The sequence below is a fragment of the Apostichopus japonicus genome, chromosome 7 (assembly GCF_037975245.1).
Source record: "Apostichopus japonicus isolate 1M-3 chromosome 7, ASM3797524v1, whole genome shotgun sequence".
NCBI lineage: Eukaryota > Metazoa > Echinodermata > Holothuroidea > Aspidochirotida > Stichopodidae > Apostichopus > Apostichopus japonicus.
Window position 1 is genome coordinate 14,407,056 of NC_092567.1, and position 19,505 is coordinate 14,426,560.

At 35.7% G+C, this 19,505-nt stretch overlaps 1 protein-coding gene across 1 annotated transcript; it reads left to right on the top strand.

Moving 5' to 3' along the window:
* The first annotated feature begins 536 nt into the window (after positions 1-536).
* On the top strand, positions 537-19,185 carry LOC139969416 (FAD synthase-like). The gene is made up of 12 exons (XM_071974353.1): positions 537-720; positions 3,502-3,596; positions 4,437-4,560; positions 5,780-5,895; positions 6,690-6,830; positions 8,350-8,501; positions 8,863-8,951; positions 10,717-10,936; positions 11,865-11,966; positions 13,321-13,442; positions 15,601-15,742; positions 16,050-19,185. Exons 1-12 carry the CDS (start codon positions 579-581, stop codon positions 16,219-16,221), a joined length of 1,617 nt encoding a protein of 538 aa, XP_071830454.1. The 5' UTR covers positions 537-578; the 3' UTR covers positions 16,222-19,185.
* Positions 19,186-19,505: the final 320 nt, after the last annotated feature.

The following is a 19,505-nucleotide window of genomic DNA, read 5'->3' on the forward strand; positions in this document are numbered from 1 at the left end:
TATTTTCATGGGCCCGGTGACAAGCTCACGCTGAATTCAGCTCAAAATTTTGATGGCGACTTTTGAGGGCGACTTCATATTTCACTTTTTTTCGGAGGGTTTAATTGTAACACATGCACCTAGTTTTATATCCTGCCCATTCCCTACCATCCTAGCTCAGTAGTAAGGCAAAATGTGAATATAGAAAGCGTTTTAGTTATGTGATACTGACTTCAAGTTCTGCATTGGAAATTTTGAAAAGAGAAATAGAGGTGGGGGTCTGTGTAGACTCATCCGGCCCCCCGTCCAGTGGTGTAGGCCAATGTACGGGTATCGACATACTTACAGTATATACTGTGCTACCCCACATATCCCCCTCGAGTCCCCTTCCACCAAAGAAAGATTGTTCCCCCACCCAAAAGCTGTCAGAAAAATCTTTTCTATTTTTAGAAAAGCATTGGTATATGAATTCTAGCTGTACCCCTTCCCCCGTCTATAAGCCCACTGCAGGCTGAAGTACAAATCCACGCAGTCACAAGTGTATGGTGCGATATCATTGGGGCATATTCGTAAAATCGTAGCCAGGTACAGTACTATAAATGCAAAATGTTACTACAAACATGCTTTCTCGTTCCGCAGCGAAGTTTATGGCTACTCGTCTAAGGGTGCTCGACGCACATTGCCATTTGCAACCAAAGCGGTGCAAAATGACAACAATGAAGCCAACAGCTGGAATTATCAGTAAGTTCCATTCAATGATTTAAAACATTTGTTGAATCCATCCTTTCTAACAGTTCGGCCTAGCCTAACGTAGGAGGTAACAGTATATGCCGCTTAGGCCTAGTGTAACGTTATGCCCAGGCCATTGGCTATAGTCTAGGTAGTGAGTGTTCTGGTGCAGCTTAGGCTGGGGTATAAGAGGAATATGCTCATGTTTTGATAGAAAAGCTAATTTACATTCTGTGAATCAGGTGCATTACAATCCGGTTTAAATAATTTGGGAGTAGGCCCTATGCCGGAATCATTAGTTTGCGCATGTTATTCCTGTTTCGCAGAACTAGCCCCGTATAGCTTTATAGTATACGATACTTTGAATTATTGTACAGTAATTAAATGGTGCGTTCAAATATAACGCACTATGGAATTTGAACTGGCAATTTTACTCATATATTAAGACGTTTCTGTTGTCTATATGTCAAGCTTTTCAATTTGTTAAAAGCTTTCATATCAAACTGTTTGGAGTTTAAAGAGAACCTAGAAGTTAACTTCAGATGAGCAACTTCCATAATATTAGTATTACTGAGCTGGCTTAATAATAACATTATCTACTGTAAGTTTTAACTTATATACTGTACATAATGACACAGTCTACTTTTAAAGATGCAAATATACAAAGCACAATAAACTTTTAGATCCAGATTCTTCCAAGCACTGTGCAAAATTTTATAATTTGCTACTGTGGTACAGCAGGTATTCAAGGTTGGGGAGGTGACATTTCTCATACCAGTTGCCTGCATCCTGCTGAGGGACCGCCATTACAATGGCATACTATATACTAGTAAGTAGCATTGTGGGTTCATAATTGACGCACTTAAGGATTTGATCAACTTCAACTATGTCTATCAAGGAAAAATCCAAATCACTCAATTGTATGTGTTTTTCATATGTGTAGTTCCTCAGAATTGTAATGATCTCAAAATATTTAAGGTTCTGTGCTTATATGCACCGTTCAATTGAGCAGAATTTGACCACAAAATGTCTGCCGTGACAAGTTCTTTCATACCCCTAAATTGACACATTCGTCAATAAGCTAACTGTAGTATAGGCGTTAGTTTACATCCATTGATTTTAGATGCTGTTTGCTATGCTCTGAGCCTCTAAGCTCAGACAGGTCAGGTCTCAGAGAGTATAGTAGTGTTATCATATTGAGGTAATGTTGGTTATTTTTAGGGTGTAAGATTTCCATATGCCCAAAAAGCGTGCAAAACTGGGGGGAGGGTGTTAAAAGCTTAAAAAATACCACAGTTTGGTCAGCAAAAAGCTGAAATGGATTCAAACTTGTGAAACATGTAATTCTGCTGGACTGCAAAAAGTTTAGGTGGCCTGCTGTATCGTTGCTAGTAATAATTGAAGTCAATTACGGGGGTGCATTTATTATGAAGCCTTTACTATACTACAGTGTCTATCAGTGCAACTATATATATATATATATATATATATATATATAAATATATATATATATATATATATATATAAAATAACAATGATAATAACCAGCAGTTACTTTTACAACGCGTCAGCAGCCACATATGTGGGAGAAACCCGGAAGGGCTTATGGATTACAACTTACTGTAACGTCAGGTGGCTTCCTATTCAACATTTTAACTCAAATTTGGAATCTTTTTATCCACTCAGGCACAGCACCGGTTTCAAAATATATCACAATAGACAAGTTTAACGGACACATGAAGTTACGATACATCTTTCTTCGGGGGGGGGGGGGGTGGGGGACAAACTGATACTAGGATCTAGATTTTGCTTTCTTCCTAAAACCTTTTTTTTTTTGGAGGGGGGGGGAAGAGATAGGGCGGGAGGGAGGGGAAAGTCATAAATTTAATTGTCTTTCTGTAATACAGTAGTTGGGCAAATGAGTACATAACTGACAGGTGAAGTATATATGTGTGTGGGGCTCAAACAGGGCTATTAATAGGGAAAGTTTTTTTTTGTATACAGTTAGTGCATTGCACATACATTTGTCCAATATCAAACAGAAAGTTGACTCTTAAGAAACTTCCTTACAAAATAAACAGTTGTAGTATTTGCATAATTATGTGTACTCTACTTGTACCTCCGTCATGTTGTTATTACCCAGCCCCAAACTCTTTACCCAGTTCTGACATTTTTTTTGGCAGAACTTTTCAAATTACAGTGAAAGTGACATTCCCTTTAAATGGAATGTTACTCAAGCTGCACTTACTGCATTATCGAGTGGCTACAGCAGGCTTGATTCCACAAAAATCATTTTCACTGTACTGTTCCAGAAGAATATATCAGTCTGTGCACATTAGAAAGCACAAGCTATATTATCATCCTTCTGATAATTTAGTTATCAAATTGTGCAGATTTATCTACTGTATATTAATGATTGATATTATGGATCAGCTTACATTATATTTAAAAGGTTTATTCAGTGTTATGTTCTTTGCTTACTTTAGCAGCTCTTACTGTATAATATTAATCATGTACTCATCTGAGATATGTTGGCTAAGAGACAAATTACTTTTTAATTATGATTGCCTTTTGGGTCTGTCGTGAATAAGATACAGTACAGTATCATATCATATATCTAATAATTCATTGTAAAGACTTTCATGATATATTGATGTTTGGTTTAACTTCTTAAAAAGTGTTAAATTGGCCAATGTATGTTGTATCTTGTATTTTTATACTTTTCCTGAATCAGTTTTCATGTTGAGTGTCTAGCTGCTAATTCATGGTACTAGGTTTATTTTTCTCACACAGTCATTGGAGATGAAATCCTGAAGGGTCAAACATTGGACACAAATTCTCATTTCATTTCCAAAGAATTGTACTCACTGGGTGTGAAAGTGGAGAGGGTACGTTCACTTTACTTGATTACTTACTTCTACTGCTTACTGTCCCGATTGATTACTTTAAAGGTTTCCACATTTTAATTTGAAAGTTAGATATCTAATAAAGATTGAAAGATTATTGTGATTGAATTTCTTCAGAATGAATGTTCAAATAATGTGGGAAATCTAAGAGTGTACAGTATATGGAGGGGAAAACATTCATTCTGTATTTTAAAATCATTTTAGCATACTGTAGTTGATTGACAAGATTATGTTGTACAATTGGTTCCCCATTGGAAAGCAAATACAGGAAGCTAGTTTTCTCTGTAAAGAGTAAAACAAACATTTAATTTTAAATTGCACCTAGTCAAATTTTGTTTACTATTTGAGTTTTTTTCACATTTTGTTACACATTTTACACACAGAAAATACTGTTGTTCAATGTGTATACCCTTAAACATATTTCCATTTGTGAAGTATTTTGACCATTGTGCATAGCACACTATCATGCCATACCAGGTAAATTCCTGATGATTTAGTGTCATCAATTACAAGACAATGAGCACATTCATGTTCTGGTACATTAGGTTCCTGACTCAACTTTGAACCCTGAGTCTGTGTTGGTCATTCTTGTATTAACAGAGGTTTTTTAATCTAGTCGTGATGGGTTAGTCTGAGAAGTCAACAGCTTTCTTTACAGCAGTTGGACCAGGAGTGGCACAAATGTTTTCACATTTCAATTTATTTTGGTTGATTTATTAAAATGATTTTTTTGGTTTTCATAGATTTCATTAACATTTTTTATTTAAGAAAAAAAAAGTTGAAAATCAAAAGCGTGTTTGCACTTTTTTCTTCGTCTTCTAGATTTCAGTAATCAGTGATGATCTTCAAAATATTGCGGATGAAATATCCAAGTTCTCTAAAGAATTTACTCATGTTATCACGTCCGGGGGTATAGGCCCAACTCACGATGACATTACATTTGAAGGTATATTTATGATTCATCAGCCATGTATAGTTAAAATATTTCATGAATATTCAGATATTAAGAGAATTGCTTCCCATATGGACATCTTCCAGCTGAGGAATTTCTTATGTAAACTGACTGACTGTGTACGTTGTGTGTACTTTATACTTTATACTCAGAGAACTTTTTCACATACTGTATGGCATTTAAACTTTTATCAGTTTCCATAAAATTATGAGGTTTTGAAAAGACCTCATTGCAAATGCTGGTAGAAGTTTCTATATTGAGTATTAACTATTGCGTTTAGTTATTCTAGCTATTTATATGCATAGCATCTTATAGAAACCTACATCTTGAAATCAACTGAAAGGTATTAGAGGACTTACTTGAGTGGAATGAGGAGGGTGGTCATTGTCACATTTTTAAAACTTCAACATTTGGAAAACTTAGGGTGTACATAGGAAGTACTGTAGCAACAGTAAAAGTAAGTATTAATTGATATATCGAGTATTACAGACTACAGTGCTTAAACCAGTATTTCTCGGTTGTAACTGTGTGTGGTGAGGATTATAAATTATATTGTGGACGCTATGACATTGTTGTTCACATTGTTGGACATGTTTGCCGACTGGCGAGACTGATGTTACGTGATTCACTATAAAAGTGAAGCTGATCCACGCATGTGTTGTATTCATGGCAGCTTGTCAAAGCTTGTTGATCAGTTGCAGACAGGACTCTTCATCATTCAGAGAATGTGAATGGATGCTGTTATTTGATTTGATTTTTTTTTTTTAAGAAGTCTAAGGATAGTATTTCCTCATTGCTAAAGCTGGCTTTTTCTAATAATAATAAATGAGACTTATATAGTGTCAAATCAGTAGACAAAAGTCTAAGATATGACTCATGTAAAATTCTTTGCTTTATACTCACCCAAAATAGCAGGAATATTTCAAAGTTTGTGAAAACTTTTTTTTTTTTTATCTTTTATTAGAAATTCAGTCATAATGTTTCAAATTTTCCAACTTGAATAAGTTGGGATTCTTGTCTATTATTTAATGTAATTTTAACAGATCTAATCCCTGAGGGTTCCTTGTGTTGCACAATCTAATTATTTGCAACCATAAGCTCTCTAGTCTAGTACCTGCTGACACATTAATTCTGATTTCATCTGTAAGTATCACTATTTCTGTCGCCATATCAGTATTAGATTTTATCAGTTCCCTCTCCCTTTGATTGTCAGGTGCTGCCAGAGCTTTTGGTGAGTCTGTGAAACCTCATACAGAACTTCTCAGAGTTTGCAAGCAATACTTTGGAGAAGACAAACCATTGGATTCCCCACAAATGAAAATGGCACATGTAAGCTACTGTACCATATACTGAGCAAATATCAGTTATATATTTATATACCTTTAGCCATTATATGCACTCTTCTGCTTGCCACATCGGGACCTTACAGTACCCCTGGTAACCTCATTTTCCTTCATATTCTCCAAATCATACTCCACCTTTGCCATATACATCTAACACCATTCAACATTACCCTTCTCCCCACCCCCTTCTCTCCCCCCCCCTCTACTTTTACCCTTTTATACAACATGTATGATGATGCATGACTTAAGAGTACGAAGATGCGGCTTACAGATTCGTTAATGGTTGTGTACAAATGAGGTTATAGTATCATGACCCATGCAAGAAGGTTTCAACTAAGAAGCAAATTTTGTCGAAGGTTCTGTTTGGTTTTTATCTTCCAAATACTTAATCTCGTATATATATTCGGTTTTGCTCATACCTGGTATCTTCAGACAGTTTTCTCTCAAATTGTATTTGTTTATCACAGTTATAATGTTTCTGAGTGCTTTAGTTGCTTTGTTAATTCCTTAGTAGGTGACAAGGCACACACATACTACACATAGAAGTGTAATTTCATCACTGTCGTTCATCCATGTGGTACTTGTTTGGGCACACATACTGCGCATAAGAGGGTAATTTCATCAATGTTGTTCATCCATGTGGTACTTGTTTGGGCACACATACTGTGCATAAGGGGGTAATTTCATCAATGTTGTTCATCCATGTGGTACTTGTTTCAAACTAAGTACTGAGAGCTGAACTCTGTTTGTTTTTGTTTATTTGTCATTGTAAACCCTCAGGTTCCAGAGTCTGCTACTCTGACATATCCTATGAATGAGAAGACAGGAGAAATGTACCCTTACCCTCTGGTCTCAATCCATAATGTCCACATCTTCCCAGGAATACCAAAACTGATGGAGAGAGCTTTTGCCTCTTTGAAGGTAAATTCTGTAAGAAATAATTAGTTAAAGGCATTGAAGACTCGCCCCAAACCACGTGCAGCCATCTGAAAAAGTTAACTTTCTGTTGCTTGCAAGTGACGTTTTGTTAGTGTCCCTACAAAATGCAGACAGTAATGAAATGTGATAACTTGTTATCTTTAGCTGGACCTGAGATGTCCATCGCTGTATCGTTTGTACACTGTGCTGTGGGTATTGACTGCAGCTGTATGTACTGACTGTACACTAGTGTCTTATTACAGATGGTAGCAAGCTGTGTGTGTATTTTCTCAGATCCGACGGTGGCGTTTAACACTTCTGTTATACCTACAGTATTCGAAACGAGGTCAAATTACTGGCATTAGACATTTCTTTTTGCGCGAGTCTTCACACCCTTTAACCTGCATTTATTTGTTACCGTCGACAAATGTCTTGGTGCCTTTCTTTTAAACCTTCTGTTGTCTTATTGTTGTATTATGGGGGTTCCCTGTCTCTCATCTGTCTCTATGCATCAACCATAAACTCAACCATAAAACTATAAAAAACAGGCTATTTTTCCCTGCAACACTTTGTTACAATATTCCTGCAAGGCACATATTGGGTGAAGCTACTGTAACATGCTGGCCTACCCATGACTTGTTGCAAACGTATGGACTTTCAAATCTTGACAAATTTTAAATGAATTTATCTGGCAACATGCAATTCCCTGGCTTTTGTGCTGAAAATGTTGTTTTGTTTTGTTTTTAGTATGTACAATCATTCCAGAAGCTAAGCAAACAGTCCAATTGTTTTACATTTTAAGGACAAATCAGAAGTAATATTACAAAAAGTAAGCTTTTGAAGATCTGATAAGTGTCATCACAGAGCACCTAACTAATCTATTACCCTAAGTAGCAAATCTTTATCAGTGAAAGCCGAAAACAAACAATGGATGTTCACTGATCTATATATTACCCTTGTAAGCAAATCTTAATCAGCCAAACCTTAAAAAAAGAAAACAATAGAAAATTCATTGAACTCATAGAATTAGTTTTTTAGGAAAGGGGGCAGGGGCGGGGGAGGTGGAGGGAGTGCAAGAACCAATCATTTTACCTCCAATATGACTTACACATAACATTATGTTTGTATGTCTTTTCGGTTGTTGTGGTGTTGTTAACAATTTGTAAGCAGTGACTATACCATTTAAATAAGTTGGTAATATCTGATATTACTACAAAATCATGTCTTGTAACATAGCCTTACAATATGTCATTTTGCAAATTTGAATCAACTTTCTATAAAAAAAAGGGGGTATTTTGATGTTTTGACATTTCATGCCATTTCAGAAAACTGTGCTTTACCCTTTTGCATACAAATCACTAACAGTATCTGGTTTGTCATGATTTTTGGGGGGTTATTCCTTGTGTTGCAGCATGATGTGATTGCAAGTTCTCCTTACACGTACCCTTTTACCCGAATATGAAAGTAGCCAGTTAATTGCAATAGGTTTTCTTACATGCCGCTCTGGTTTGCTATTTCACAGAATGTGCTGTTCGGTGGGTCGGATGTAGCCTTCCATCTTCATGAACTTTATCTCAGCGTTAAAGAGCTGGAGGTTGCAGATGTCTTGAATGAATTTGTTCAAAAGTATGAGGGCATTATCAATGTTGGATCCTACCCTGAATGGTCTAACAGGTTAGTCTAATCGGTATCACTTGTAACTCTTACTATTTCAAACTGTTCTCAAATTATTCTTTCATTCTTTCTTTCATCAAGGAAAATCAAACCTTTTGCCTCTTGTAAAGTGGCACCAAATGGTGAGGACAAAGTGAACAGCATTGTGATCTGCTAAACTAGGCAACCCAGCCACTTTGAATTAAGAGCCCTCTGATATTTAAAGGATCATTTATCAATACCTAACACTTGACAAATTTATGCAACTTGGACTGATGTTTTTTAATGGTATATTTCATATCAAAGGTGAATATTCCTTACTTTAGTTAATATCCTTTCATCTTTTTTTATTTTTTTTTTTTATGATTGTTTGCCATTGCAGCTACTTTTCTGTCAAGATAACTCTAGAGAGTAATTCTAAAGATGACCTTGAGAATGCTGTCCTCGATTTAAAGCAGAGACTACCAACAGGTAAGAAGAGCTGTTTAGGTTTGAATTTCTTTGTTTAAATCTTTAGAGCAAGGGTCTCAGCTGCTTTCTCTTTTCTAATTCTTTTCTTTTGCTAAAGGCTTTTATTATTGGCTGACCTCGTCAACTATCTTGAAACGGTGACAGTACAGAATGTCAAAGGTCAGGTTATCTTAGTACTGTGAGTTGTCAGGTTTTAATGATGCCTTAAATGTGTAAACATTATCCATTGTTGTGTAGATCGATAGGAAGTCAGTTATATGTGGAAACATCAGTTACGAGGAGAGGGACCGATATATTTTTGGAAATGATTTCGGGTATTTGCTATCCCACAACAAACTCTCGGATTCTCTACAAACAGACCGTGCATACAAGTTTTGAACAGAATTGGTTCGAGGGTTTTATAAGGAAACGAATAGAAACTGCACATATTATTTTTCATTGGAATTCCTTAAGGGTGTAATGTATGTATAGCTGTGTTTTACCTGGAATTTGCAACAGTCTTTGGGAACTAAGGCCATGGCTACAGCAAAGATGACATTTTCTTACCTTAAAGGCATTGAATACTCGCCCCAAACCGTGTGCCGCACTCTGAAATAGTTAACTTTCCAATGCTTGCAAGTGAAGTTCTTTTCTTGTCGCTACAAAATGCTGAGACAGTAATTAAACATGATACCTTAATTGTTATCTTAAGCTGGACCTGAGATGTCCATTGCTGTATCGTTTGTATACTGTGCTGTGGGTATTGACCGCAGCTGCAAGTAGTGACTGTACACTAGTGTCTAATTACCGACGGTAACAAGCTGTGTGTGTATTTTTGGGATCGATGGTGGTGTCTAACACTTCTGTTACACCTCATTGGAAACTAGGTCAGATTACCAACATGAGATGTTTCTTTGTGCGCGAGTCTTCACTCCCTTTAAGTCTGCCAACATCACAGGAACAGTGGAATGAGGCAATGTAAAAAGGTTTGCACATGAGAAATAATGCATGACGTTAAATTTTATGGGACACAGTATTTCTGTAATGGACTATGTGGTTAATACTCGCTCCTTAGGGTGCAACCAAATGGTTCGCAACTGTTAAGATACATTCGTTAAATTGAGGGTGTTCCATTTTCGTGTGAATATCACAAGACCAGGTCAGAGTGATATAAAGTTGAAGCCCATTGCAGACTGCAATGTTAATATTCACCTCTAAGGGATATACATACCATTGAATGGAAAACTGTCACATGTTTTATTATATCTTCTTATTACATGATATACATGTCACTGCATATGCCTGCTTGGCCTGTGTACAAATTTCTCTTTCTGTTAAAATAAGTATAAGGGTGTTCATTTCAAAGTATCTCTTTGGGGCTTTCTATGAATAAAATGGAAAGTTTTGAAGGAGAAAAGGGGGGTTTCTTCTTCTTCTTCATAACGGTGCTTTGAAATAAGCAGATGATATGCTCTTTCCAAATTTCATATCATTTCTGAACCTTTTAGCCTACCAAACACCCACAAATGGTCAGGTGCTTTTAAAATCAGGCTCCTGTGAAGTGAACTATAAGATCTTACCAATGACATATTTAAAAAATAAAGACAGGAAACTGGGCTTGTAATTCTAAGGTCACTGTGTCAAATTAAGGTCAAATTAAGATAAAATTAAGGTCACTGGAATAAATTCTGTTCTAGGCAATGACCTCTTTGCTCTCTCAAAAGTCTTGTATCATTTCCCTGTCAGTTTTCTGTTCATGGTTTTCTCATAATTACTCTATTTTTAGACAGTATAGTAGAATTTGAGAAGGATCCCATTGCTAAGGCTTCTCAGGCAGTGTATTCCTTGGCTGAGCAGGAGGGAGACTTTCCAGTCAAAGTGCAATCCGCTGTGAACATAATAGAAGAAGCTTTGGAGAAGTATCCACTGACTGATATATGTGCTGGGTTTAATGGAGGCAAGGACTGCACAGCCCTGCTTCATTTATTCTATGCAGCTGTTAAAAGGTTAGAACGCTAACAGTCAACATGTAGACACTTCAGATTGATAGCTATGTATGCAGTCGAGTAATATGTTATTATAAGTAATTAGGGTTGTTTAAAGTTAAATTTTTTTCAAGTTTTTTATGGAACTAGATGATTGTGAATCAAACAAAAGAGCTCATCTTTCTGTTGGATATAAATATGTTTTAGCTAAAACGTGATATTTCTTTATTTCCCTCACTCCTTACGGTGTGATAAGGAGTACTTTGATGCTGTTATCACTAAAACTAGAATGCTTGCTATTCGATAAGTCGTGGTCAAATTTGTAACTAATAGCTCTAGTTTAGGGTCAAGTCAAGGAAGTACCATTAATGTTCACATGTTATGATGTGTCTATTTTAAAAGGAATCTCTGCGGACGAACTTTCTTGTAGAAATGTTCTTTTCCGCTGTTGATAAAAGATAGACGAATTAAAAGAAAAACAAAGACATTTTCAGCTGAGGTACCCTTTGAAGGTGTGTTAGGTGTTAACAAAGTATATATTTGAGTTTGCACAGGTGCTATGAACGTGAGGTAGGTGTTGGCAAAGTAGGTCTGGTTTTGTACATGTATGTCCTATGAACATGTGCTAGGCGTTAACAAAGTATGTTTGGTTTTGTAGATGTTCTATGAAAATTAGGTAAATGTTGGCAAAATTGTTGGTATTAACTATTAAAAGTAAGAGGCTGTCTCCAGATGTTTAACATCCATTGTGTGTTTATCCTACAAACTAACAAGATTTCCAGACTTGATGAAGTAACCACTGATGAGTGGAATTTACGCTATAAGCACTACCAAGTGTTTTAATTAAGATCATTAGATATGTGTATGTAGATCACAAGTTTCTTTATGTTATGCTTCTTGTATATTTTATCATATTTCTTTACTGTCGTATTTCTGTAATTTATTGCAGGAAGTATCCTGATTTAGAGAACACACTTCAAATACTCTACATAGAATCAACACATGGGACATTCCCTGATGTAGAGAAGTTTTTCAAAGCTTCAGTTAAAAGGTGAGAAAACTTTATTCTTGACAGTTAGTTTGTTCCTTATCTCTGTAATGAGTCTTATGGTTCCAACAGACCTGTAGTTAATATCAAATTAACATTTATTTTATAATTGACAAGCATTGCCTTCTGTATAATTGCGTATTAACAGACGTAAATAACAAAAGCTGGCTCATGTCATCTTAGTTTCTATAGTCATGTTGTGACAGGGATCTGCACTTTCTGCAGTAATGTTACTAATGTCATCACAGGGTTAAAAGGATTGTCTGGTGGCCCAAAGAAGTTACCTTAAAATGATTAATAGTTTTCCAAACATGTTGTCAAAGTATGAGAACACTAATGTTGCATTTGACAGAGAAACTATTTTTTAATCCTTAAGGATGGACATTTCCAATATGATTTGAACAGTACAGAATGTGACGTAATCTATGCTAATGCAGATTGCGACATAACCCACGCTCCGTACAGTACCTACAGTAATTACAACAAAAACCGTGTTTGTATACAGATTAATTTCTTCCTGAATTTTCGGTGAAATTTCTTATAAATTAGATATGTTTTCAAAAACTCCTTAAGCCGCCTTATATATGGTAGATCGGTGGTTTCGTGGTCTTTGTGTAACACAAGATAAGTTTTAACAGCAGACTCTTCGTTGTTTATACATCGCGCTATCCAGCTCCACCGCATGTAGGCTACTGTAACATTTACTATCGGACAGTTCTGCGAAGCCTAAGCTTCTCGGTACTATATTCTGCTCTGACATCGATTCCGCCAAGTTTCATCTTTCGGTGTTCCGAATACTTTTCAAGTTACCTTTTACTGTAAATTTTATCTGTGAATTTTATTCAGCTATCGATTTCGAAGAACAGTTTATGAACTGTGGTTTGAGTGTGAGAGTGTATTATGTGCAACGCTATAAAAGTATACCAACTGGGCATGGTAGGATATACGTTCGCAATATCTACGTAATATATAATAGGCAATCACCTGTGTGTGTACATGTGAGAGTGTATTTGCTGCGGAAATGGGAGTGCTAACTTCAAGTCGTCTGTTTTGCCTACTGTATTTGCCTGCGCTACGAACAAACGGTACTTTTGGTGAGAAACTGGTGAGTTTGAAAACCAGATTTCTACAAGAAGAAAACGTCGAATGGGGACAATTTTTGCATGGTTAGAAAGAGAAAAATAAGAACTACACAGGCAATGTATCAAAATCTTCCACCAGACAATTCCTTTAATGTGACTGATGTCATGACATGAATGTACTGTCATGTCTTCTCTGTCACCACATCAAACAACAGTTGTATTACCTGATGGTTATGCTTCGTTCTTGTTTACATTTATCATGTATTCCCTAACAGGTATAATTTAGAACAAGTAACAGTAAAAGGAAGAATCAAAGAGGGTTTGCTGGAGCTGAAGAAGACCCATCCTAAGATAAAGGCAGTACTGATGGGAACCAGGAAGAGTGATCCCTATTCAGGTATGAGAAATAAAACAGCCTCTAGAAGACTACCCTACTTAGTTCATTCTCATAGTTAATATTACTGTCATTAAAACTACTCCAAAGAAAGAACCCACATATATTATTCACACAAAAATGTGAACAAGTTTTGTGAACACTCTTAGAAAGCACTGAATACAGACATCTTCAGATCCCATTTACTATGTCAATAGTTGACATAATACATGAGAGAAACAAACATAATACTGTGTTTGTTTGTTGTTTTTTTTTCTTCAAATGGTGTTCAGAGTTTTGAGTCACTTAGCAATATACAGTATGTCTTCTTTATTCCAATGAAAAGATTTGGAATATAAGTTTGTATAGATATTATATATCAATTTGTTTAGTTATTGTACACAAGCAGGGCTTCCACAAATTATGAGGAAGGAATGTCACTAAATGATGCTATTCAAAAATGTTTAAAAATTAATAATCATTCTATCTGTTACAAAATATATTTGTATTAAACCTAGGTATAAAGTTTGCCATTGAAAATTTTCAACGGTTTCCAAATCGTCCAAGGACACCTGGTTCCTGTTCGCACAACTAAAATCAACTTTGGAGGTCGTCAGGCAGATGGCTAGTTGTTTACATCCAATTCATATTGCAATGTAACTGAATACCACCAAATAGGTTAAATGATCAAGTGGAAGCACCTGCTATCACTTTGGAGGTACTGAAGTAAAACAGAAGTAGTGGTAGGCCTGGGATCCACTTGAGAGTGAGTTGTTATTGCCCAAAACTGGTGTGCTGTTCTCCAAACCTACACATCTCTCCTACAGTGAACATACTGGTGTTTTGTTCACCAAACCTACACATCTCTCCTACAGTGTACATATTGGTGTTCTATTCACCAAACCTACACATCTCTCCTACAGTGTCCATATTGGTGTTCTTTTCACCAAACCTACACATCTCTCCTACAGTGTACATATTGGTGTTCTATTCACTAAACCTTCACATCTCTCCTACAGTGTAAATATTGGTGTTCTATTCACCAAACCTAGACTTCTCTCCTACAATGTACAATTGGTGTTTATTCACATAACCTAAACATCTCTCCTACTGTGTAGATATTGCTGTTCTATACACTAAACCTTCACATCTCTCCTACAGTGTACATATTGGTGTTCTATACACTAAACCTACACATCTCTCATACCGTGTATGTAGATATTGGTGTTCTATTCACCAAACTTATACATCTCTCCTACAGTGTCCATATTGGTGTTCTATTCACCAAACCTACACATCTCTCCTATATTGTACATATTGGTGTGCTATTTACCAAACCTTCACATCTCTCCTATAATGTACATATAGCTGTTCTATTCACCAAACCTACACATCTCTCCTACAGTGTACATATTGATGTTCTATTCACCAAACCTACACATCTCTCCTACAGTGTACATATTGGTGTTCTATTCACCAAACCTACACATCTCTCCTACAATGTACATATTGGTGTTCTTTTCACCAAACCTACACATCTCTCATACCGTATTGGTGTGCTATTCACCAAACCTACACATCTCTCCTACAATGTACATATAGGTGTTCTATTCACCAAACCTACACATCTCTCCTACAATGTACATATTGGTGTTCTATTCACCAAACCTACACATCTCTCCTACAGTGTACATATTGGTGTTCTATTCACCAAACCTACACATCTCTCCTACAATGTACATATTGGTGTTCTTTTCACCAAACCTACACATCTCTCAAACTGTATTGGTGTGCTATTCACCAAACCTACACATCTCTCCTACAATGTACATATAGGTGTTCTATTCACCAAACCTACACATCTCTCCTACAATGTACATATAGGTGTTCTATTCACCAAACCTACACATATCTCCTACAGTGTACATATTGGTAGTTCTTTGATAGTTTGCTACATTTCTTCAAACAACAAAACGTTAAGACCTGTTTGTCCAAACAGACAAATTCATTAAAAGTTTGCCCTGTTTGCAATCAAATTACATCATGAAGAGGCTTAAGTTAAGTACACTCCACTCTCTGATTAGCTCAAAGTTGTGTATTGTTCCATTCAACAGATAATTATGAATAGCTACGTTAACAATGATAATGAATTATGGGTTGTCTTGTAACACTTTTTTTACAGAAACATTACAACCATTCAGCCCGACAGACCCTGGTTGGCCAGAGTTTATGAGAGTGAATCCAATGCTTGATTGGTCCTATCATGATGTTTGGACCTTCCTAAGGTCACTCAGCTTACCTTATTGTAGACTCTATGATAAAGGGTAAGTCTGCAAGGAATAAAAAACAAGTGCTTCTCTTCTTAGTCAAATATTCATCTTATTTCTTTAACAACTTGATTTATCACTCATAAAAGCAGCAGTCTCAAACTTTAACTATACTTGAGATGATTCTATTCGTTGTAAGTTTTTCTCCCCTTTCAACAATACTGCTAAGATACTCATCCCGCAAGTCATCCTCTCTGGCTTTCTGTCTGTTTTTAAAAAAAAAAATTATTGCCATGAAAACATTTGATTGGAAATTGCACCTTTTGTCTAATATTGTGCCTCCTGGTTTCTCTTGAATAATTAGGTATACCTCCCTGGGAAGTGTAGCCTCTACCACGCCTAATCCTGCCCTACGTTATCTATCTCCGTCCGGCGATGTCCTCTACAGGCCGGCCTATACCCTACGAGATGGAACCCACGAAAGGACCGGCAGAAAACCATCAACATCATCTCTAGATAATAACAAACAGGACTGATGTAATATTCAAGAAATGTAAATAATAACATATAATGTGCACAATTATATATTTCCATTAATAGCTCCAAAGTTTTACAAATAATATTCTTTGAGTTGCTAAAAGTATAACAGGTTTTACTAACAATTTGATGGAAACTCATGGAATCCAAAGCTGAAATTATTTCAAAATTAGAAAGGAATTCTTGTTGACAAGAGTTTTTTTTTTCATAATTTGGGGAGGACGAATATTGAACAGTGTTTCTAAACTGAGAGAAAAAACTGATTACAAATCTTGTTGAAGTATTTTTTAATTTTTTTCACTGTGCTTTTCATAGTTGTGTGCTGTTCTTTTGAAGGTCACTTTTATACACTGCTATAGAGCAACTAATGCTACAAGTTGCTGACAAGAAGAAATAAGTTCTGATGCAAAATGCAAATTTATGCAAAAGTTCTTCCGCCTTAGTTTTTAAGAGCTGTTGCGACTTTGAAACCAAAATCCTTTTTCTCGCCATAATTATTTACAAAATTGTAACATGTGATACAATAATTCAGCCAAAAAAAGAACGAAAAACTCAAATTTTACATGAAGAAATCATAATAATCCTTAAGGTTGCATAATTTGTTTTTTTTCCTTGATAAATAATAATGAACTTTCACTTCAGTGCAAAAGTTCAAATACAATTCGTGAGCATTTGAGATTTTAATATTTAATCTGCAGGTTTATATTTATTTTGTTGGTATGAAAAATTTACACGATGAACTATATCATCAAAAACATTAGTCACAATGAAATTATAATTTCCTTTAATGTAATTGCATTGAACTACATATAGAATAATTCTTTTGTCTTGTTTCTTTTTAATTTCTTTTAATGATTTGACCACCCCAGTATTTTTAGACTTGCAGGAATTTTCAATTTTTCATACACCATAACCCAGGTTTAAATAGTAAGGTAAAATAGAAAATATTCCCATCATACTTGGCATCATATTTATATATTTAATATTGTCAAGTGCCCCAAAGATAGTGACAAAAAAAATCAATTTGTTTGTGTACTCTCATGTTGAAAATTTGGTTCTTTAAGAAAATAAATAGTTTAATGACGGATTTGAATGATGAGAATATTAAAGACATTTATTATTCAAATAATAATAGCAAGTCATAGTTATTATTTTTCATACAACTACCTCTGTACTAGTGGTCCATCTAGCCTGGTTATCTCAGGAATGACTTAGTATACAAATAATGAATGGTTATAAGTGCAATAGTGCAAATATTTCATGAGTTGAAAGATGGAATGTTCCATTCAACGAGGCGCAGCTGAGTTGTATGAAACAAATAACATCTTTCAAAGAATGAAATATTTGCACTATTGCCAGAATGGAAACCATTCATTATTTGTTTTAGACAACATATTATATTAAGATGGGTTAAAATGCACTCATGCAACAGATTGTTTTGAACAGACAGGTTTCTCTGCTCTCTTACCAGTGAAAAAAGTGCTACCAAAAAAGTATAACCCATGGTTCTATTTCATAGAGTGGAAAAGAGCGGATTTTGCAATCAACACGCAATTGACCAATCAAATGACCAGAATACAATTAGGTGTTGTATAATATGCAATGAATATTCATACTAGTGACAATGACTGACCTTGGGGTCAGTGTAGCCTGTTCACTTCCTGTATGAACATCTTATTATCTCAGTTAGCCTTAATAATAAGGATAAATCCACATGAACAAAAGAATGATGTCATTAGCATATATCCTTTATAAACAAGAATATTTCCTATTGATATTTGCGAGAAAGGAATACTTTGATGGTGTGACACACCAAGACCTCAAGTTGTTTTCATCTCTCAAGACAAGTTATAATGTGGCAAGTTGCATTGCCTCAAGAAGTGCAGTATTGTATGACACTACATGTGATGCAGCATTTCTCTGGGTTTTCCCGGTCCACAAGATACGTCATTCATTGGGCTGTATCAGGCATGATGACATTGCTCGACATATTAAACTGTGTACAAAACGGTTCTCTTGAGAAATACTGTCACGTGAGGATTGGCTGTGTGACGTGATTTGCCAATGAATATTCATGCATCCCTAGTACTGAGCAATAAATTATTCAAATCCTGCTATAATATATCCCTTGGAAATGTTCTTGTTTGTAAAATGGTATCTGTGAAGGAAATCATTTCTTTTGATGTGGCTTTCTTTTGGATATGTCCTTGCCATTATGCCTTACTATGATAATAAGGTGTAGTTAGTACAATGACTTACCCTGGGGTTATTCAAGCCTATTTATTTTAATATTAATGCTACTCCCAGAAGTACATATATAGTCATGATGACTCTTTCTTAGGCATTCTAGGCTATTTATGTCACAAGTGAGTTTGTTCACAATGAATGCTAAATGCAGTTCCTAAAGTGCTATGACTTCCCTGAGGGTCGGTCTACCACATTTATTTCACATTTTGATATATTCACGATACCAATCAATCAAATGTCTCATGAGAATTAAGTTGGTTTGCAGGGATATGTAAGATTCTTAATTCAAAATCACCAAAAAATTCCATAAATTATCCTGCCAATTCCTTCGTGTTTGCGGTAATGTTTTGAATCAATTTTGAATGTATTAAATATTTGAGAGCCAGTCTAACAAATCAGTACAAAATTGTTTAAGGTGAGTGGGGCCAATAATCCAATAGAAATATAACAGAGGTGAAGGTTTATTAGCGGTTTTATAGACTTATATGGTCCCTTCCCAGAAAAGAGAGCAGATCGAATATTCAGGTTTGCCATTTCTGTTTACAAACATGCTTTATTCATGTGGTATGTGTGTTCCAAACAGTTACATGATATGCCTATATGGTACAGGCACGAGTATTCAAATTAATCTGTCTTTGGAGAACAGTTAAATCAAACATGATGATAAATCAGCTATATTTATACCTGTAAACAATAAATAAAGTGATGGAAAATCATTTTTTAACTGACTAATTTGATTTCTGTTTATTGGGTTTTAGTTTTAATGCCTTGAAAAGGAGACTGAATTGATGAATTCAGAGTTATATGTTTGTGTGGTAGTTTTCCACCAGTAGGCAGTAGTGCTTGAAGTGTCAAATAGGTGCAGGAGGAGGGGGGGAGGGGTGCAGGCCACATTAATTAGGCAAGAAAGAATGTTTATTTGAATCCTAGTTAGCAAAGTAAGGAGGGACAGGAGCAGGAAGTTCCTGTTCACACTTTCAAAAGTGACTGCCCTTGTGTTCCTATCTCTACGACGTCAAATATCAAACAATGAGAT

Coding starts and splice junctions, on each gene's coding strand:
- LOC139969416 (XM_071974353.1), top strand. CDS start 579: ATGCAAAATGTTACTACAAACATGCTTTCTCGTTCCGCAGCGAAGTTT. Junction 3,597..4,436: donor TGGGTGTGAAAGTGGAGAGG/GTACGTTCACTT, acceptor TTCGTCTTCTAG/ATTTCAGTAATCAGTGATGA. Junction 5,896..6,689: donor CACAAATGAAAATGGCACAT/GTAAGCTACTGT, acceptor GTAAACCCTCAG/GTTCCAGAGTCTGCTACTCT.